The sequence below is a fragment of the Danio rerio genome, chromosome 4, assembly GCF_052040795.2.
Source record: "Danio rerio strain M-AB ecotype USA chromosome 4, GRCz13ab, whole genome shotgun sequence".
Taxonomy (NCBI): Eukaryota; Metazoa; Chordata; class Actinopteri; order Cypriniformes; family Danionidae; genus Danio; species Danio rerio.
The window spans coordinates 23,199,872-23,222,855 of record NC_141024.2 but is presented as its reverse complement, the minus strand read 5'-3'; the positions used below and the strand labels follow the sequence as shown (position 1 = coordinate 23,222,855).

At 34.1% G+C, this 22,984-nt stretch overlaps 2 protein-coding genes across 2 annotated transcripts in view; one reads left to right on the top strand and one right to left on the bottom strand.

The window, feature by feature from the left end:
• kdm7aa (lysine (K)-specific demethylase 7Aa) overlaps positions 1-22,984 on the top strand; it is a 248,442-nt gene that overhangs the window by 72,174 nt on the left and 153,284 nt on the right. Inside the window, exon 5 of the mRNA XM_087246068.1 lies at positions 2,900-2,992. The gene's annotated coding sequence lies outside the window, so the exon portion shown is untranslated. The remainder of the gene's footprint in view (positions 1-2,899; positions 2,993-22,984) is intronic.
• Positions 2,118-22,984, bottom strand: part of sema3c (sema domain, immunoglobulin domain (Ig), short basic domain, secreted, (semaphorin) 3C) — an 84,508-nt gene continuing 63,641 nt past the window's right edge. Inside the window, exons 11-18 of the mRNA XM_087248266.1 lie at positions 22,263-22,407; positions 20,684-20,906; positions 16,866-16,954; positions 13,527-13,568; positions 13,177-13,334; positions 11,085-11,152; positions 8,031-8,161; positions 2,118-5,843 (exon numbers count right to left, since the gene is read on the bottom strand). Coding sequence (XP_087104392.1) covers positions 5,442-5,843; positions 8,031-8,161; positions 11,085-11,152; positions 13,177-13,334; positions 13,527-13,568; positions 16,866-16,954; positions 20,684-20,906; positions 22,263-22,407 — 1,258 coding nt within the window. The 3' untranslated portion in view covers positions 2,118-5,441. The remainder of the gene's footprint in view (positions 5,844-8,030; positions 8,162-11,084; positions 11,153-13,176; positions 13,335-13,526; positions 13,569-16,865; positions 16,955-20,683; positions 20,907-22,262; positions 22,408-22,984) is intronic.

The window sequence follows — 22,984 nt, the reverse complement described above, 5'->3', positions numbered from 1 at the left end:
GAACAATCACCAGGCTGAAGAAGAGAGAAACAGATTGGAACGGATTTCTCTGTAAATCCACTGATTTATTTTTTCACTTTCCAATGGCTCAGAATGGGAGGGTTTATAGAACAAGAGGCCTTTGGTTGAGTGAAAAACACGGGTTTGTTTAATATGAGAGCAGGACTGGGAGTGAGCCATGTCTCTGCTTCATGAATTATAAAATGCCACTGGTCATCATCTCTGAATGCAGCTTTTCTACTTTGGTTTGAGCCATGGGGTTTGAAATGGTAAAGGGCAGAGCTTTATACTGTACTTGGTGACAAATGTTCACTGCTAACATAATAATATGTATGATCACTCAAAATAATAACACTCCAATAACTACTAACTTTTGTTAGAATATATAAAGCTCTAAATGATGGGCCTGTTTAATGCTTGATTTTATTTTATTTTTTCAGGGAAAAGCACAGATGTAGTTCCAGGCAGGTATTGAGCATGTTTCAGTGTTCAATGCATGTTGGAAATATTCTGATTTTTTTTTTTACTGTGAGTGACTATATGTAGACTGTTCAAAGATACAAGATGAGTGGTCTTACATTTACCCGCATTGAAAACCAATTTTTATTCAATTAGTTGTTTATCATTGTTTTAATGTAGCTACCTTATGTTTTTGCAGTCACATGAAAACAAATCAAGACATAAATTAAAATAAAATATATCATTAAAATTCACAGGAAATTTCAGATTTTCGCACTCCAAATGCCTTGGATACCAAAAAAAAAAAAAAAAAAGTCTGCAAAATGCTATCAAAAGCAAATTTGCCATTAAAAAAACAAAACAAAAAAACATTATTTAGGTATTTCCAGGGGTCTGGTGGTTTTAGAGCTTTTATCTTAATTCTATACGCAAAAAAATCGAGTATTAAAGCTATTCAAAAGGTAATTAATACCAATTTGAATGAATAATGAATTACAACTTGTGGCTCATAATAATGATATTAATAATTATTGTAATTATGGTAATAAATTTAAATAGAATACATGTATTAATAGCCAACACAGTATCAGCTGTTTAAACAGTAGCCTCATAACTTTATGACTTCATAACATTGATATTGACCACTGTGCTTTGTTTTTGGCAACTGTACAACGTTAAAACCATGGTCGTGATAACGGTGCATATTATCACCTGTAGGCACGAGTTAATCAGTTTAATTAGCCAAAAGCGGTATTTAACTCATTGAAGCTGTTCTTAAAACAGGCTGGAGCAGCTCTTTTGACGGACAGCGACTGATTGGACTGTGGACATAAAAATACGTCTTACATGTACGTTTCTTCAAGGTAGCAAAAAAAACGGGAAATTTTATCGACAAATATAAGCTATGCACTCAGATGACAGCACGAATTCAGTACAAATGTCGGTAATTTAGTAGAAATGAGTATAATTCTGAACAAATTTGTTGTATTTGCTATTTATTCATTCTTATATTTCCTGTCATAAATATACTGTATAAAGGCAAAACGAGGTAGGCCTGTGTTCAGAACAAAAACGTCTCTGTTGAAACCCAATAAAACTAAATATCCTAATATTTAATCCCAGTGCCATTGAAGCAAAATGCCATACCTTCTTTGTTAATAAGCCTCCATTTCCATTAACAGGTTTTAAAACTGGAAAATTTGTTAATAAATGAATAGATATGTTAATAAATTGTGTTGAAATTATGCACTGATGTGGATAACAGTCTGTTTTGTATGTGTGTGTTGGGAAAACTAATGTGCGTGTGTGTGTTTGTGTGTGTGTGTTGTATTTTTTAATGTGGTACTGCACAAAAAGTATGCTGTTTCTGATCATTGATTTATCTTGGCCAGTAATATATAGAAAATAACCTTTTTATCCATTAAAAATCATCACTAGTTATAATCAGGGCTGATACTGGTAAAGAAATCTTTGTTATTAAAATGGGTATTTATTAAAATGTTACATGTAAATGATTGAAGTATTACTTTTAATACCATTTTAATAACTTTTTTAATGACCCAAAGGTTACTTTTTTTTTACTACAAATGTTATTCATTTAATATAAATAAAATACAGTACTATGAACTAGTTATTCAACTGAGAGTTCCTGACACATGTAAAAGTTTGAAGTTGTTTTAATGCAGTTGTTCAGGCTTATATCATTAATAAATAGGTATACACAAATCAAGACATTTAATAAAATAAAATTATCATTAACATTTACAGGGAATACAGCATATTTGCTATAGAATATTGTTAAAACATTATTGTTACTCAAAATGCCCTTTGGAGAGCACACAAAATGCCACAGAAAAAAATACTTTTGCAAAATGCAGATTCGGTCGAAAATTTTGGCATTAAATTAAATTCAGACGTGTCAGGTGGGAAAAAACAATCTGTATGTGATTAAAATCCATATAAAAAAATCCATATAAAGAAAACTATTGCAAAACTGAAGAGTGACTGAACTTCTCTTTTGTTTTTTAGAGCTTTTAAACTATTTAAATTATTAAAATACAAGAAAACAAAAACATAAGTTACACAGACAGAGTAATCCCAAACTGAAAGCTGTACAATGCTATACATCATCTAAAATACGTCACAATCACATTACAAATGTGCACAAACCAGAATACATTAACAAGACATTCATTCCCATCATCGTCAAACATGTGCAGGAATAACAATTAAACAATATGCATGATCACAAGCCTCCATGAGCCTATTCTTAAGAGATCCAAACACTATGGCACTGCTGGGGCTTAAGTACTTTACAAATAATCTTTATTCTGGTTCAGCATACCATTTTAATAAGAGGAAAACGTGCACATACTCTCACATTTTATACCAATAGCAAGAACATTTTAACTTTTTACCTCATGTCATTCTTTTCTTTCAGGAAACCCAAAAGGAGATATTTTGAAGAATGTTCAAGAATATAAAGGACAGAACATGTACGGTGCAAGTTCTACGGGTTTGAAAGGTCATGAGGGTGAGTAAATGATGACAAACTGTCATTTGTGTGGGTGAACTATCCATAAACAGCTACACATTTTGAACTAACAAGGTTTTCTGAGGCAAAATACTGGGAAAACTACACAACAGTACAGTTTTATGGGCACCTGTCTGGTACAGTTTGAAATATCTCCAAAGAATTTACTCTCCCTTTCTTTTCCCGAATAAACATCTGTGGTGCAGCTGGCCTGATGTACTTTGGTCTACGTTTCCAAGAAATATTCCCATTCTGTGACCATAAATAATGAATTTGCTCGAAAAACAAGCTTTTGCTCTACATGATATGAGCTCAAGTTTGCAAAATTATTAATAAAGTTATCATTCTCATGTGGGGAGGCCAAAGATAAACTGTTTATTTTTCATGCCATTTTGAAGCTTATGTAGGTAGTCGTAGGTAGTAAAATAGAAGTTTACTATATTCAAAGGAAATTTAAAAACAAAAAGTCAAATTTGGGTCACACTTTATTTTTCACTGTTAACAAACCATTAACGATGACTTTTAGCTCAAAAAACGTAGAATTTGTATCTTATATTAGTTATTGTAGTTGTGTTTAGTTGTTTTTAAGTACTAATAAGCAGCCAATTACTCAATAATGTGCATGTTATAAACCAACTAGTTAATAGTGAGTTTTGGTACCTAAACTACCCAAGTATTATCCAGATTTGTTGCCGTAAACATGACTTTTGCTTGGACCAAGCTTGGGTTGCTAAAAAAATATGTCTACAACACTTGTGATTACAACAATGTGTAGCTTTTAGTCAGTGTTTGTTCACAATATTTGTGTACCTAAAACAAAATCAATACTGTGATATTCTTATAAAATTATTTTTAAAAATGAGTTTAAAAGACCTCAAAACACTGCTAGTATAGTGCACATAGTGTATGTATAGTAACAAAGTATATGTAAATGTAAGGCCAAAAGCATAATATGCTGATGATTCTAATTTTATGCAATTATTATGTATGAATTAGAAACCAAAACCGATATGTTGAGGGTTTTAGAGTGTACTCACACTAGACACGGTTGTTTTGAACCATGCTCAGGTGCAATTGTCCCCCTCTCCCCCTCTGCCTGCACTCATACTGTTATTTTACTTTCTAAGTTTGAGCATGATTGCGTCATCGATAATGCAATTGTATAGTTTAACAAATGAGTAGCACTCTTGCTCAGTACAGTGAAGATTGCTTCAGTTGTTTTATTTTATTTTAAGTAGTTTGAAATGAAGTGATACACAATCAAATCTCCTGCTGAACAGATCCTCTACTTTTGACACTCATAAATGTTCATGTAAGTCATTGTGCTGCAGGTTTGCTGAAGGTGGCAGCTGTTGGGGTTTATGTTTAATAAACCATGACGTTTCACGTTCATTGAAAAGACTGATTAATAAATTTAGATGAAACAGTCTATTAAACGTGACGTTGCATCTTTAGTTTTGTGCTCAGGCGTGATTTGCACTCAGATTACAAGCGTACCTTGTTAAAGCCCAACCAAACTGCGCTCTGGCACACCTCTTCCAACCGAGACAGGGCCGGCCAACTGAACCATGCCTGGGCCCGATTCAGAGCACTAACACTTGTCACACAAACCGGGAAATAGGGGTCATGTGTGCCTGGCCCTTTTCGGATAGCCAAGTACGAGAACACCCTTAATCTCTATCTGTTAACTGTGAAGCTAAAGCATGTTTACTCCTCTAAGTTGACAAAATAAACCTTTACTAGATACATTTAAAATTGTATATCTCTCCCTGAAAAAAACTTGAGGGCGTATACACATTTTTGTCCAATCAGATGATCTGTCCTATTTACCTTGTATTAGAAATCATGTTACTCCTAAATCATGACAACAAAAATAAAAATTATATAAACATTTTAAAATCTCTTTCTCTCCAAAAAAAAAAAAAAAAAGACGATGAAAAAAAAAAAGATGACTGATTTTGCACTTAGGGGCATATCCAAATTTTTGTCCAATCAGATGCTCTCCAGAATGAGACTGTCCTTTTTGTTAATACTTGACAAGTATTAGAAAGTATTACATAAACATTTAATCAGGTTATTGGCTAAAATTAAAGACAAGTCTTTCAAAGTGTCCAACTTTCTGTTTAAATATGAAATGCATCAACACGGGAAAGAAAACCGTGCTCGTCAAATAATTTCACCGGACTTTCCACGGACTTGCATTACTTTGTTTGTTCTGAAATGTTGCATCCACATACATTAAAGCAAAACACAAACTGAGTGCCTGTATGTGTGTTTGAGTCTCTCTTCCTCCTCTATATAAGACTGTTCTACAGGAAGCACCTGAGATGCTTTGAGCTTGAAGAAGACAAAAAAGCCAGTTTATAGCAAAGGAGACTTCTCCTTTATTTCCCTCTCGAGTTCTTTCCTAAAACATGTCTTTATTCCTCCATCATCTCTCCATCCACTTTTAGTCCTGCTGTAAGTGATTTCGGCGGTTCCTGCTCTTCCTGTGGTCCAGCAGGGGTTTGAGTTTTCCCAGATCTCCTCTCATGGGGCTCTGTATGCTCTGCAAACTCTGCATCTGCTTGCGTTCTTTGCAGTATTGATGCATGGCGAGCGTCTCAGCTGGACTGAAGGCCGACACCAGGGCTTTGGGGTGCAGATTGGCTGTCCAGCCCCAGGGAGACTGTTGTTTATTGCTGAGGGCGCTGACTAGAGCCTCGCTCAGCACCTGTAGACGGATCTTTGCCAGTGTGCGCTTGAAGCCGTTCTCTGTGGCCAGACAGTAGTAGAGACCCTGGTCTGAGGAATGAACGGAGCGGATGAGCAAACCGTGATTGGTGGACACTACACGATCACTCAGCTTCACCTGTACACAGACAGACAGAGGAAAGACTTTTAGTGAATAAAGAAATACTACGAAAGAGAAGAACAGCATTTAGATGGTTTTTAGGTTTGTATTTAAAACCGGCAAAATGTATATGCTTGTGTATATAATAGTCAAATATTTAAGTGAATGCTGTTTTAATAAATGTTACACATCTAAAATAACATTTAGGCAAATATATAGCAGTTTTTGGGTCCCACTTTATATTAAGTGTCCTTAACTAATATATACTTACACAGGAATTAATAGAATACAATAGAATACAATGTACTTATTGTGTAAATACATGTATTTACTGTGTACTTATGCTTGATTAAATACATGTATGTAATTACATCTGTAATTAACTTTTGTGATTACATTTGTAAATACACTGTTGACCACCCCTTATACCTTGACCCTCCCTTAAACCTACCCATGCCACCAAACGCAAGTGCAGGTTGCCAGATTGACAACACTAAGATTGATTAACGCCAGATTAATTAACAGCAGTGTGCCTGACTGTCGATTTAAACCGTGTTCTAAATGAAAGCAACGGCACACAATAGAAAGAATATTTTCCATATTAAAAGGAGTTTTTGTCCTAATCAACGCCTGGAATTTATATTTTAGAAACGGCTTCTATTTCTTGCAGCTGAACAACAGGATAAACTAACATTGTTTACCTCTGGTACACCTCAGGTGCTTTATTCAGTGTTAAATGCTAATAATTCGAGTTTGAATGTCATTTCATATTACATTTATTGACATAATACTATAAACAGCAGCACATAGTTGACCTCAGATCTTGAAAATAAAATAAACCCTTTAAAATGGAACTTTAATGCAAGCCAGCACATACCAGTGATTCAGCATGTACATTGAATAATGTTAAAGAGGTTTAATATGTATTAATTAGATTTTAAACCTTACGATTTAGATGGAGTGCAGTGTATTATTCTGTGCTTCTAGATAACTATATTTAAATTTTTGTTGTGTTTCGTCTGCAGCAAACTCTACCCTCAAGTAACGTGTTGTTAGGACACTAGGTTACAATGTAACCTTCTCACCTAGTTTTTACGCTCATAGTATTTATATTGTTTCTAATTAATAACTACTTTATGTATTTTACTTCAAAGTCTGCTACTGTTCATTGTACTGTAGGTCGCATTTTGGTCACGGACGCACACATTGAGAGCCTTACTGACTAAATGATTGAAATACACGGTTTTCCACCAAGACAACCCGGGGTGCTTAAATATTATTGGATAAACTAGAATTGGGCTGGTTAAATTACCAAAACCAAGACAGTCGTTCCGGCATGTAACGCACATTTTCAAAGCAGAATATCTGACTTCAGCATTGTTTTTCACATAAACAAGTATGTTCACTTGGCATGTTTCTTAAATATCTGCAAACAAATGATAGTATTATTATGCTTTAGAAGAGTCAAATACTTACGTTACTAAACTCTGTAAACAGGGCTTTTTTCTTACAACAAATTGTTAAAATCATAAACACACATGCATATACGTATTTATGTAATATAAATGTTTTGAATGATGTATAATATAATTAATACATAATTAATATAATATAATATAATATAATATAATATAATATAATATAATATAATATAATATAATATAATATAATATAATAATAATTTTATTATTTTTCTAGAATATAATTTTTAATGTAAGAGTATTGTTACCATAAGCACAATTTTATAAAGTGTGTGTGTAAATATTCCAATTTTAGTATAATATTTGTGTTAATTGTTATGAAGGCATACTGTATGTATGTATGTATATATATATATATATATATATATATATATATATATATATATATATATATATATATATGTATATATATATATATATATGTATATATATATATATATATATATATGTATATATATATATATATATATATATATATATATATATATATATATATATATATATATATATATATATATATATATATATATATATATATATTTGTCTTGATCTTATTACCCTTTTTTATTCTAGTTTTGCATTAACGGTTTAAATCTCCAGGTTGCTGATAAATCATAGCAAAGACTTGATGATATTTCACCAACGATAGTTCAGTGAGCATAACTGACATTGAGTATCACTGTCTGTGTGTCACATTGTGTCAATTTGGACAGGTTTGTCTGACCTCTTTCCTGCGATCGTTGTCTCTCTGAATGAGCCATTTAACCGAGGCCTGGGGAGATTTCGGCTGACACTCCAGGAAGGTGGTGTTGTTTTTGACTCCATACTGAGTCATCTCCACTGCGTTCCTGTAGGCTGAAACAAGACATCAAGCGTTAGCCAGCTTTCTCACACACTTAGCGCATACTAATCAAACCATGTACTCTCACTCTAACAACTGCAGATGAGTTCACGGAGTATACACTAAAATATAAGTCGTGTAATTGGATAAGTGCTCTATACACTGGCCAATGATATCATACATTCAGCATCTGTCTTGACAATATGCTACTTTTGTTTTGCAGCTGGGAAAATGCTTCTACTGCTCGTTAAGATTGATATTAAATAAATCGCATGCATCCAAGTGTTGAACTGAGTCATCTGGATCACTGACAGTATTGGTGCCAATTGTATTCAAATTAGCAGGTGTTCTGGTCCTGTGACAGATTCGTCTTTCGCAAGGGCGGAGAAAATGATACAAACATGTGAGACAGAAGGAGAGAAAGATGTGTGAGGCAGCATCTCAATCTGCATTAGTTAGGCACTGCAAATGTGTACATCAGTGAGCTAGTATACTGTATATGTATAGTATGTACATACGTATGTTTATAAAAATGTCATGGTAGAATGGGAAAACTGCATGTGGTTATGATAAACTGACTTTGATGTGTTAGCGGTTTAGCATTAGCATTGGCTGCGCACATGTCAGAATTAACATAATTGACTTGGATATTCTACTCGAAGCAGTTTGAAATTGTTGGTTTCTATGGCAACATTCAAAAACGCCAAAATGTTCCCATTTGTAGATATGCTGTTGATGAGCAAAATACTTAGTCACTAGATTGATTCACGTCTAGTCTTGGAAACGGCTGAAATTTTTGTTCTAAACCAGACGTGGCTTTCTAGAAACAAGCTTATATTTAGAAAGGAAACAGGAAATTAGGAACTGACAAATGTGTTGTGTTACAATGCTTAATAAAAATAAACATTTTAGGAACTCAAGCAAGTAAATTGAGTTCAGTTGTATTCAGATTAATTCTGGTTGAAATTGTAATGTAGAAGAACAACGGTGTAATTATTCTTTACAAATAAAGTTTATTATTATTATTATTATTATTATTATTATTATTATTATTATTATTATTCATTAATTCATTCATTCATTCATTTTCTTTTTGGCCACAGTGGAGTGAACCGGCAACAGTATATTTATCACACAGCGGATGCCCTTCCAGCTGCAACCCATCACTGGGAAACACCCATACACTCTCATTCACACACATACACTATGGCCAGTTTAGCTTTTCCAGTTCACCTATACTGCTTGTTTTAGACTTGTGGGGGAAACCAGAGCAGCCGGGGGGAACCCATGTAAACACAGGGAGAACATCCAAACTCCACACAGAAATGCCAACTGATCTAACCAGCGACCTTCTTTCTGTGAGGCGACTGTGCTACCCACTGCACCACCGTGTCGCTAACATTATTATTATTATTATTTTAAAAAGTAAATTCTTCTGCACAATATTAATGTATTTCAGTCTCAATAAATGTTATCAAGTAAAACTCATTTTAAAAGGCTAACATTAATGTAATTAAAATCATGACTAGTGCTTGAGCCTGCTTGAACCTACCTGCTTTTTGTCAAATGCTGGAGTTTGTATAACAGTTTATGATAGTTAAAGTGGCCATCTTGTAATTCTCTATGCAGTAAAATCCCTGTTTACCTGAGAGATCTTAGAACCGTTTAGCACAATAGTGAAAAAGTGGCTAATGGATGTTGATGTAGGTGACACAATTGTTATAAAAATTTTTAAAAAGTTGCAAAAGCAAGTAAAAATATATGCAAATCATGCCAAAACAAATATTGGACTTCTTCAAAGGGTTTTATCTGGTTGATGATGCTTGCCTGTGTACAGTAAGGATGATCTCATAAAACTGAAAGGTATCAAGCTTATACAGACATCCATCACAAAGCTATAAATGCACTAAATAAAACACTATAACTACAGTATGGATATTTACATTAGATGTCGCCTTCGCAGTTTTTGTCTATTGAAAGGAATGTGTCAATAGAGCTGCCATTTTGGTATCAGGTAGCGCTCTTTTGAAATTTATGTGGGACTAAGGTGCAGTGGAGGACTGGCCATCCGGAGCCATAGATATATAAACATATACATATATTAATGATCGGAAGCTTTCCCAGTATGCAATTTTATTTTTTTTTTACGAAAATGGTAATTTTACATCACTTTTCTACATTAATAAATAAGTGTATTGCCCACAAAGAGCGAGTGATTGTGTGAATTGTTAAATGTTAAATGTGCAGTAAGTCACTGTATTATCTTAAATAACCTTACTTTTTCTATAGTTTGTAACATACAAAATCATAAAAAAAATTAAATCTTGCTCATAAAATGTTCTGCTATTGTGCTTTGTTTTCTTTGTTTGCTCGTTTCTACACCCGTTTCTACACCTGCGCTAAAGCCCAGAATCTTCAGATTGGCTTTGGTCTTGACTTAGTGCTGTCGAATGACATTTGTCCTGGAAGCACTGTACTAATATGATGACGGTATTGCTTAGGGTTCGTATACGATATCTAGTGTATATACCTATGTACACTCAACATGAACACATCGTATTTCATTTAAAACATTCGGAGAGCATTTACAAAATGCTTTGTTTTCCTGGACAAAAACAAATTCTCAATTTAGATGGAAGGCTAAATGGTGGAAAAGAAGGTTTTCAAACTAAATGTATTATGTGTGGACATTAATTTGAATATTCATTAACCAAACAAAGTTGCATTTACATAAAAATTAAGAAGACACTGCCACAAATATAAATTAAATGTAAATATGAATCAAAATAGTTACATTTACATCTACATGAAAAAAGTTGCAACTGCAAAATAAAAAAGGTCTCAAAATCACCATCATGAAAATTTCTCATCATGTCTCAGCACAGGACTTGATTTTTATTTTCTTAGCCCAAGTGTTGACTTGCAGGTAGTTTTTACCTTTCAGATTGAACCCTCTGCACTGAGTCAGTGGATTTCCATGCATAATATCCTGCCTTCTGCTTCTCCTGCAATAACATTTACACAGGATTAATATAGCATTTTTTTCATATACACATTCTTTCCTTTAACTCTTACTTTCTCTCACCTTTTATATTCATCTCTTCCTAAATGTTTAAACACTTTTATTTTTATAAAAAACACACTGAGTTGTGAAAGTCACATTTTAGCTTCATTCATCTCAATTAACACAATTCAGCTGTCAAAAGTGCAGTGGAGTGAAATGTCTGTCTTTTCCACTTCATTACTCTCGTGTGATGGGTGTGCCTTCTTTCAATATTTTCCCTACCCAACACATCTGGAGTAACATCAAGAGACACTGTTTGGCTAAGGTATCAGATTAGTTTTTAACATGCCCCATTCTGAAATAATCCTCAGTGTAAACATTCATGAATATGTATTGTGTGGGCTGCTCTGTTCGATTGACAGGCCGTACTGTATGGCTGCTTCTGGATGGTTTCTGAAATTTTCTCACCCAGTTGCCAGTTTAAGTTATAATGCGAAAAAATCCCAATCAGTTATAAATAATTGTTATTATGACTGACCAAAAACAAAAAAAAAAAAAAACATTTATGCATGTGTTTGTATTTTACATGATTTCATGGATTTTCATTTGAAATTGGGCTTTGCAGAGGAGCAAATGTAGTGATACAAAACAAAAGAAAGTGATAAGGAGGAACAAAAGTGGGTGGGATATGCAATATTCATTTTATTATTTATTTTTTATTTTATTTTTTATTTATTTATAATTGCTGGAATTTTGCACCACAAAAACATTGTGACCCTGTCTGAACAGGAGGTCATAGTTGAACAAGTTCCTATTGTTGTCACCCAAGTCAAAGTCCCTTTAAGACAAGTCATTTCACTCGACGGCCATCTTTGAAACGTATATTTGGAATCACCAAAAATATTAAACAACAAATGTCTCATAAGTTTAGTTTCCAAATGTTTAAATCAAATAAAATCTGCATTTTTTTTAGGTCGCTAATGTGGATGCACACTTGAAAGGAATAAAAACACGACCCCAATTTCATTTATGAACTTGTTACACATTATTATCCTCTGGATAATACTTAGGCTGATCACGCTGGTCTTGAGAAGTAATTCACAACTTGGTCTTGATGGCAAGTCTCCAGAAATGAAAGTGACTCTTGTTTACAAGTTTGTGGATGTTTGAATAGTTGCTGTCGTGTGATATGCTTTTGACAGGATTGACTGTACCTCGCGTTTGTTTCGTATAGATTACAAAATTAAAAAACTTTTGTTTTCAAGTGTAGTTTGTTCATTTAAAAGCATGTCAAGCTTTATCTGGATATATTTCTTATCTGTAAAGCAACTATACGTTGATATTACAGTGCGTCTGTTACCCCAAAAACTGTTGGAAATGCACGCGTCTGGTCCGAGCCTCTCCTCCGGAAAAATGCTAGTCTATATCAATCAATGATTGGCTCTTGTACTAGTAGGCGGGGCTTTATTCACCATATTGACATTTACACTTTTCCCCATTCAAAACTGTACGAATAAAACATCTTGTGTATTCTATAGTCTTTTCCGAGCTGTACTAAAAAAATGGTTAAAAATGTAAGAGAATGTACTTAGAAAGAAACTGCTTATATACATTTTAGGCATGTCAGTAATTCACATATATAAATGAAAAATATATATCTTTGAAATGAAAGTGTGAAGATATTATAGCTTTTTTGCTTATATTTACCTAGGTTGCCAAAACAAGTGGAGAGAAAAGACTGTGTAATATAAATAGCTGCAGAGTTTTATCATCTGACTCAGGAAAATCTTTGGCCAGAGATCTTTAAAGTGTAATAGTGACAAAACAAATAATAATAATAATATGCAGGGGTTTGGGGTTTGTTCAAATCCCACAAATTATTTTTTAGCCCAGACTGTGTGTCGCTGCATTATGACCAAATAAACCGTTAATCGTTTATTTCTACCCACTGCTACGGCAATTTATGCCACCCTGAGAATTGGTGAGTGTGAGTGTGTGTGTGTGTGTGTGTGTGTGGGTGTGTACCTTTTGCCAGTGGGATAGAATCGGGAACAGCTGAGACCATCCCAGGCGCAGTAAGGGTCCCGTGCTAAACAGCAGTCCGCACAGGCAGAGCCGTATGCATTGCAGCGGTGTAAAGACACCTGGGAGATCCCATGCTCAGAGCTAACATACAGCTGTTGCTGGAACACAAACACACCACGTATCACAAAAGCTGTTCATTTAACCCATGGGACTGGAGACAAGATAATTACCCAGAATTAAAGCGACTCCATTTCCCCCGCCACAATTTATCACCACCCCCACTTACTATATGTGGCGCCGAGACACAAAATGCAACTAGACAAAGGAGCTAGTAAATGTAGAGTAGTTACCTTTTTAGAGGAGATTCTTAGGTTGGTAATGGGAGACTGTGTCTATAAAAAAGAAATATGGAAAGGATTTTTAGTTAGGATATTTATTGAAGTCAAATTAAATAACCTCCAAATTAGCTTAAATTTCATTGTTTTTTGTCCATTTTAATGCAGTGTGTTAATGTTAAATGTAAGGTTGCACAATATATCGTTTCAGCATCGATATTGCAATGTGCACACCCGCAATAGTCTTTAAATGTCTGAATGATAGTTTACTGAAAGTTTACTGAATTTAGTTACTGTATTTATACAGAATATATTTGATTCATGCAAAAATAGGTTTTTCTTATTGAGAATATGTCTTTTTCTGGTCCAAATATATTTACATTTTAAATTGAAATCAAGATTATTTAACTTTTCCCACTGGCAGATCATTTAGCTTGTTTTTAGGAAAAACTCTAAATTTTGACTTCTTAAGTTAAAAACATAAGAACTTTTAGATATTTGGACTAGAAACAAGACAAAGTAAAAAAAAAAAAAAAAAAAAAAAAAAGCATTTATACTGTTAGGCTTCCAGAAAACCTTCAAATAGTGATATCTTGTGCATCTTGTGTATTCATTTCGCAATATTTATTGAAGAACGAATAAAATAACACAATATCAGATTTTTCCAATATTGTGCTTCCCTAGTAAAATGTAATAATGTATTCTTGAAATAAATATTTTAGACAAGGTCAAGTCACTTGACAAGGCAGGGGTGTCCAAACTCGGTCCTGGAGGGCCGGTGTCCTGCTGAGTTTAGCTCCAACTTGCTTCAATACACCTGCCAGGAAGTTTCTAGTATATCTAGCAAGAGCTTGATTAGATGATTCAGGTGTGTTTGATAAGGGTTAGAGCTAAACTCTCCAGGACACCAGCCCTCCAGGACCGAGTGTGGACACTCCTGGTTTAGGGCAACCTAAAAAGACATCACTGATGCCTTTTGACCTTATTGTTCAATGCGGAAGTGTTAGGAGTTAAGAGTTTATTTTCTTAATGAGTTATAGGTGTGTTTTGAGAATAAACCAATTATAATCTCATCTCCTATTCCCTTTAAGAGCCAGCTGCATCACGCCATAAGCGCATTTTGACGTTAAGTAAGTTCACTTTCACTTTTGCTCTCGTGGATAGGGAAACCTTTACGCACAGACATCAAATAGCCTATAAATAATTAATTTAGTTTGTTAAGTGCAAAGATTTGTTTCAAAACTATTTCTAAATTCAGTTCTAATTTCTAGCAAACGAATAAATGAACAATAATAACCAAGTGTGGTCAAAATACTGAGTTATTTCCAAATACACCTGCCATGCCCGATATGGTCTAAAATTTGACAGGTGGACAAATCTAAGCTAGTTTTTAATAAAACAAATATAAATATGGATATAATAAATAATTCTGCTAATAATAATAACATTATACAAAAGCAAACTGAATGAACTGAAAAAGCCTCCCGAGATGAAGAAAGTAAGGCAGTGGTTTTTAAATCTACATGTAGGCTAGAAATTAATATGTTTTGTAATATTTTAATCATTTATATTTATATCCACTATATATATATATATATATATATATATATATATATATATATATAAATCTTTAAAATAATATATATTTTTCATATGTAAAGATATTTGCGTATTGCTCTGCATCTTGTTTTGCTTTGCGCCAGACAATAGTTCGACTTTGTTCTGGTCTAAAGATCAGACTATTTACAGTTTCTCAAAATAGCAACGCGCCAAGACACGCGTGCTTTTTTAGACCAGAATGCCTATGGGCGCACATTTGAGCGCAAATGCATTTGCTATTTAAACAGTGTGGCGCAACACCTCAAAATGCCCCTTGCGCTGAGTTAAAAGTACCAAAAGACTATTGCGCCGCGTCTTGCGCCACATTGCGCCGGGTGTATGATAGGGCCCCTAAAAATCAATGGAAGTGAATGAGACCAGAAGTCTCGAACCAAAAACATTACAATGGCTACGTCGACTTGTATATGAAGAATAAGGTCAACAAACCTTCTGTAAGAGATTTACGCAACAAAAATTTACCAAAAACTTGAATATATACTTCATTAATACTTGAATCTTTTTTTCAGTTGTATGAATTTTTGAATAGTGTTGTTTGCAATGCTGTCAAATTGATCTGTATTCATAGATGCACAATAAATAAAAAATCATTTGCCAAGCCCTTATGACTATAAACTGAACATGTAATGCACATTGTCACAATTTTTGTTAAATACTCAGAAAAGGCATTTTTCATCTCTAAAATGTAGGACTCTATGAAATCCATTTTGTTTTACCCGAAATTCATAATTTTTCTGAACTCTTTCAAAATGTATGTTCTATAATTTATGATGTAATCCTGCAACCTGTTTATTTTCACAACCATTTCATAGGACTTTTACAAATTAGAATTTTTCGAACCCTATGAAATGTTTTGTTTTATAAAATATAACCAAAAACAAAGATTCAACCAGATTAAACCTTTTTATTCCTTATATGTTATAATTTTATTAATTTCTATTTTGTTAAATTTATGATATGAAAATAGCTTTTCTCACCGAAAGAAATTGGAAATTCTGAATTGTTTTATTTTCTGATTCAGCAATGCTCTTTATGTTATGATATCCACATTATGGATATCATAGAGCCCTACCATTCTCATGTAAAGAAAACTTCCTAAAAATGGCTAGATAATTTCTATGTCCTGTTTCATTTAACTGTAGTTCCAGGACACTCTGAGATAAAAGATGTTGTATCTCAATGGCACCTTTCTGGTTAAATAAGTAAAATAAAAATTTACAATGTGGGTGAAAAATGAGATTTTGCTACTTTTGGTACTTTAAAAAAAATCGGTTCAATTATTAACTACTGGCCATATGCAATTAGAACTAGTTTTTTAAGGTGATTTTCCTTTTGATTAACTGGGCATCCTTAGTCATGTCGATTAATACACAATAAAACCACAATTTAAATGAAAAATTGGGTATTTGAAGTGGTTGCCAGAAATTTATTTGCAGATTTTCAGCCTGTATGGAGATGCCAACTTAAATAGCCCACTGAGCTATGTGTGTGGCATTTCATGGTCAATAAATTGATTCATGATGCTAAAACTATTTTGACGAATTCAAGCAGCTTAAAGCAGCTCATGAGAAACTTCACGACGTAACCTTTTTCTCACCTCATGCATCTTTTTTTCCCATTAAAAAATCTGCCTTCCCTTAAAATAACATTGAGTTCTAATAAATGCTTTGTGGCACTGCCAGCTCTGCTCCTGCAGTCTGCCCTCGAGATGCTTTGATGTCTGGTAAAAACTCAGACCTTAAACACTTCCAGCTCCTCCAGGATTAGATCCTCATCCAGTGAGCCGTTTGACGGCAAAACCACGACCTTCTGCACCGTGCCTTTATCTGGAAGAGGAATATCAGAACATCAGGAGAACATTGGACAGTCAGGGAAAACAAAAACAACTTCAGTCATTTAGTCTGCATGGGCTTGCTGTGAACTTTCCATTGATCACACATTTTCTCTTTCAAACCTGTTGGCTTGGACGTGTATTTATGTTGATTTTAGCATCAGTTTTGAGGAACAGATCTGAAAACCAGACTTGTTGCTAGTCATCATAGGGGGCACTTCATGAGCAGTTATATTTTTATTTGAGTGACTTTTTAAGAATATTTATAAACTGGTGTTTATCACAGCTACAACTGTTGCAACCCAAAGAATTGTCTTAAATTTCTTTTATAAACAAATAATCATTTCTAGTCACTTCAACTTACATCCATCAAACTGACTAAAATATTAAGTTAAACTGTGTATAACTTAAAAACAATGTGTTGAAACCTGATTAACTAAGTAAAATAAGTTGCAGTAACATTTGTTGTCATAAATTTTTGTAATATATTTTTTTCAACAGTATTAACAAGCTTCTTATTTTAAAACAAAAACCTAATGTATTAATTTGGCATAAGTAATGCATGAGATATTGGTTAAAACTATAACAATTAAGTTTACTAAACACAACATTCATTTTAATTCTGTTATAACTATTTATTTCTGTTGATGTTAATCCATTAACTAGATACGTTTACTATTAAAACCTTATTGCAATGTGTACCAATTGTACTTTATAATGATACTTGTACTTTATAAAACCATCTCTCATAAGGTTCAGCACACCCTGGAGTATTTTTTATTTTATTTTAACAGTTTTCTGTCTGTTGAGCATCAGTTAAGACAATGTTAGCACCTGTCAGCTTTAAATGTGGGGAAAACTGAATAATTTGGAGCTTTTGTGAGCTAATTTAATCTTCCAGGTTTGTTTTTTGGGGCGTTGACGTATCGTGAATCTGGAGTGATGACGTGTGGGTTTCTCATTATTATTCATAGCAGAGTGTTCTTATGAGAAGACCCTGCTTCTTAAGTATTCATGAGAACGTGCTTTCTGAAGGCAAGGCAGACCTGCCGAGCTGTGTCCGAATTACTGGATGAGACTGTGTCCATCATCCACAGGGTTTGTTGCATGATTTTCCGCACAAATCTGTTGGTTTGCAGGCAAGCATTTTTGTCAGGAGAGCTGTACGAGAATTGAAGAATGGGGGACTTTGTCTTTTATCAGAGTTCGTTACTATACAGACACCTATATGCGTGCTGCTGTGCTCGCCTACATTTAAAATCTCCAGATTACCGGGAGAGCTAATGGTTGGAATAGACAGAGCAAGAGACCTGCTACACTGCTATCTGCTGCATCTGCATTCATAGTGCTTATTTAAACATAACTATCTTTATGATGATATAACGTTGTGGTTATGTGTATATGAAATGCCACGCCTACTCCTCCCTCCAGCTCCATCCTCAACTCAAAACATTTTTTGAAGAAAACCTGAGGTAGACTTGAAACGAAAGAGAGGGGTTTCATGACCCTTTAAGTGTATTCAATACATTTAGATACATAACACATACATACAAGCCATACACAAAATGTCGACAATTTTTCTTATCTCATTTAAAGGTGCCTCCCATTAAAGGATAGTTCACCCAAATATGAAAATGACTGATGGATTAATATATAATTTACTTATACTCTACTTTCTTTCCCCAAACCTGTTTGAGTTTCTTTCTTCTGTTAAACCCAAAGGGAGATGTACTGAAGAATTGTGTAAAACACAGCATTTTTTTACAGTGAGCTTACGTCAATATTACTATTATAAGGTATATTGTGTTAAAAGCTTCATGGATTATCGCAACAAAAGTGCCATAAGCCTAGTTCTTGATGGTTGCTAAGTGATTCCTGAAAAGAGCCCACTCTCTAGTCCCTGGATGACCCGTGGCCCTCCTTCAGTGTAAATCCTAAGGGCTCATTCTGCCATCTGCCTGATGAAAATTATTTACTGCATTTCTTTAGATGTCTTAAAGAGACAGCTCACCTAAAAATAAGTTCTGTCATCATTTACTCATCCTCCACTTGTTTTCAACCTGAGTTTCGCTCTTCTGTTGAAGACATTTAGAAGAATGCCAAAGCCATTAAGTTCCATAGTATTTTTTATATTAGAAATGCAAATAGGATTTCTCAGAACATCGTCTTTAGTGTTTTGGATTAACTTATGATGAATAAGTGTAATTTTTTAGGTGTTTTCGTTTAAAGTAATGAGTTTGATACACAAGCCATTTAAGCTCAAGCTCTTTTATATGTTTACACCTAATGATAGATATTTATATTTTACTGTGCATTCAAAGATAAAAACAATAAATAATTTTGCTCTGACTCTGGAAATTCCCAATTTTAAAGGCCAAGATTTGCAAAAAACGAAACCCTGCCAAAAAGAGCAGGCAGGCCGAGCCGCTCAACGCTTCTGGCTTTCCATCAGGAATTTTGATCGGCAAATACAAACAGCTGTGATTTTGAATTCTTTCCAAATGTCCCAATCCCCGTTCCCTAGTAACCGTTGAGCCTGAGTCTGCTGTCATGCGTCTGATTCTCCTCTCAGACAAACACACACGCATCCTTTTATTCCTGCATTCGTATCCCAAGAGTTCATATCATGTCAGGTTTTGCGACGCAGCAGGAATCATAATGTCTATTATTTAACTGATGGCGAAGAGAAGGAAAAACAATGTTTATGGTACTGATGAGATGATAATGTGTGTGGAGCTTGTGTAGACTCAATGCCCTCTAGTGGTAGTCAGTGGCAGACATTTCAAATTCATATTCATATAATTAAATTCAAATGTTTCTATAATATGTATGTATTATATAGATTTATATATCTTGGTCATCTGTTATGTATTGTTATAGATCTGTAAGTGTGAAATGTTTAAAAATGTGATCTGTAAATCTGTAAAATGTGATTAGGGCTCCTCAAAGACCACTGTTGTACTGCTCAGTTTAACCAATTTCCTTCTTTTTTATTAAATAAAATAAAATAATTTAATTAATTAAATTAATTAATTTTAAATAAAAAATATAAACCAAGTTAACTTCCATAATTACAAAAATGGTTTCAATAAGACATTTTATTTTTAACTAAATGATAGTAAATTTATAATTCTGAATGCTATTTTTCACAGAAGTGTCAGTTTGTTATATAAATATTCAACTTTTTAAGATTGTAATGATTTCCATGATGTTGTATGTAATATACATCAGTGATGGATAATGTAATATACATCAGTATATATTAATATAAATCACCACAACATAATATTTCAAGGGCAGTTAAAGTAAAAAATTACTTGAAAAAAGATAAATATTAAAGTACTTATTAAAAATGTACAATAATGAGAAAAATTGCTTTGGCTTAGAGCAGTATTTTGCATTTAATGGTTAGGAAATATGTGATTTAAGTCGAGCGTGTGCTTGCTGCACTGATTTAATGAAGTACAGTTTAATTTAAAGTTTACTAAATGAAGCATAATTCATACTGACAAATTACTTTCAGTAAAAACTTTTCCATCTTTCCTGACTTTTTTGTTTTTAGCTGGAAAAAGCTATTTAGGTTGTCGTCAGGGTCAAGAAAAGTGAAGTGGGAGTTTCTTCCACAACTGAGGCAGTTGCAGAAACATATTGTGGAGCATTTGAGCTGTTTTCCATTCAGTGGTTTTGTAGTCATTAATTTGCTTTGAGATGTGTGGTAATTTACCTGTGCCCAGGAACAGGACCTGGTAGTGGCCGTCTGCTGCTGGGACCTGATCCACCGCTATAGAGGTGTATTTGTAGTCGGCATGCGTTCGCACCACCAGGGGTTTCCTTCCCACAGGGTAGATGGGGTTAAACATGACAGGGTGATTCCTCACAAACGTCACCACATCATCTGGAAACTCTTTAGTGCTCTGGATGTGAGGGGTGAACGCACCACCGGGACACTTGCAGGAGAAAAATGAGGAGATTAGATTATCAAGCTAAAGCTGAAAACTGCTTAATCTTTGGTAAAGATTATTCATTTTAATTGGGTTACTACACTGGAAAAGTGAGTCTCTGTCTTGTTAAAGCCCCCATAAAAATGTAAAGTATAATTATTTTAAGTCTCATAAATGGGAAACAGTAAATGTGATTTTAATAATAAAAAATACAATAAATTAATAATACAGATCTATTTATAAAATATAAACTGCAAAAATGCCTTTTACACTAAAAAGTGAACTGAGTAGAAATTTAATGTAAAAATTGAAAAAGAAATGCTGTATGTTGTAAAAAATTATTAAAATGTAACTACATATTTTCTATATCTATCTATACTATAAAAAAGTACTTAAAGTACTTAAAATAATACAATCCTTTCTGAGACTGGACTAGCCAGAAAGTTTTATCATTTCATGTATGATCTTACCTGAAAAGAAGTTATCTTTTCTATGAGCATATTATTACAAATTCTCTATAAAATAAACCTCTAACACTTCTTAAGTCTTTGATTGAATGCTTATAATATGTAATGCATAATATGTAATGCATAGGGTGCACCTTGGGTGTGCGTCATTTTTAAAAAAATAATTCAACAGACTGTAGTGAATTATTTCAGTTACACCATGTGTACCACACTGACGCTGAGACACTGTTCAGATTATGCATTTCAAGATATTATTAGGTGTTTATCCGCAAACAGCTCTTGTGTGTAGAGTAAGTTTCTTGCGCGTCTCATCCAAAGCCTTCTTTTTATTGTGTTTTTGATTGTTCTATCCTGTTAAATAACTGAAATCATGCAGAACAGTGACATGGAACTGTGATATATTAGTTTCTAGCTCCGTATATATGCCAATACATTAGTTTTTCTTCAGCTTAGTCCAGTATTTATCAGGGGTGACCCTAGCAGAATGAACCGCCAACTATTCTAGCAAATGTTTTATGCCCTTCCAGCCTCAGTACTAAGAAACACCTATACACTCTCACACAGACACATGCACTACGGACAAGGGGAGAACATGCAAACTCAACACAGAAATGCCAACTGACCCAGCCGGGGCTCGAAGCAGCCATCTTCTAGCTATGAGGCAACAGTGCTCAACATTGAGCCACCCTGCTGCCATGCCTATACATTTTATGTAGAAACAATGCATTTTGCAATTTATGCATAAACACTCATAGTCTAATTTAAGTAGAATGATTATTATCTTTAATCATTCTGTAATTAATTGTCTTTTTAACTAAACTGTGTATACCACAAATATTTGCTCTGTTTAATAATGTCCTGTACAAGGTAGGACAGTAATATATGCGTGACTCACAGTTCCCGGTCGTGGGTATGGGATGCGGCCCTGGAAAGCCACCCACTGGAAGTTGGGCCCTTCCCTGTGTGCAAACGGCCCGTTGAAGACTGTCAGGATGTCGGCCATGTTGTACACACAGACAGCAGAGCCTCTGAACACAGAGCTGAACAGTAAAAACACAAAACAAAGAGCATTAAAGTCCGCCTGCAGTAAAACAATGTATATATTAAGTGTTAGTTTTAATATGCTAGTCTTGAGTCCCATTTAGTCAGCAATTGTTTCTAATGGGGGACATCTGAAAGAGAAAACTCTCAAAAGTTCTTCCATGATTGAACACGCATGCTTTTAGAAGAAGATCCTACAAACACAACTAGATGTCTCACATCTTTCACAGCTCTGTCAAGTAGGAATGCATTAAAGCATGTTCAAGTAAACATTTTGATTTACTTCTTATCTTGAGAGGCATCTTCTACTGATCAATTTTCAAAGGCAGCATAGATCTGTCCTTTGCTGCCTTTGATGTCCCACAATCCTGTGTGTTCTATTACAGTTGAGCTAAAATAATAAGCTTGACATCTGTAAGCACTGCTCGGGTATCACTGCGTGTGTAAATGTAAATTTGTTGACCAATGTTTTCCACTTTTGATGACATTAGAAGTTGATATTGCAGTAAGCAACTATTCCCTCAGGTATCACCGAAGATCTCTCTACTTAGTTTTACCTGATTAAATCCATTTTAC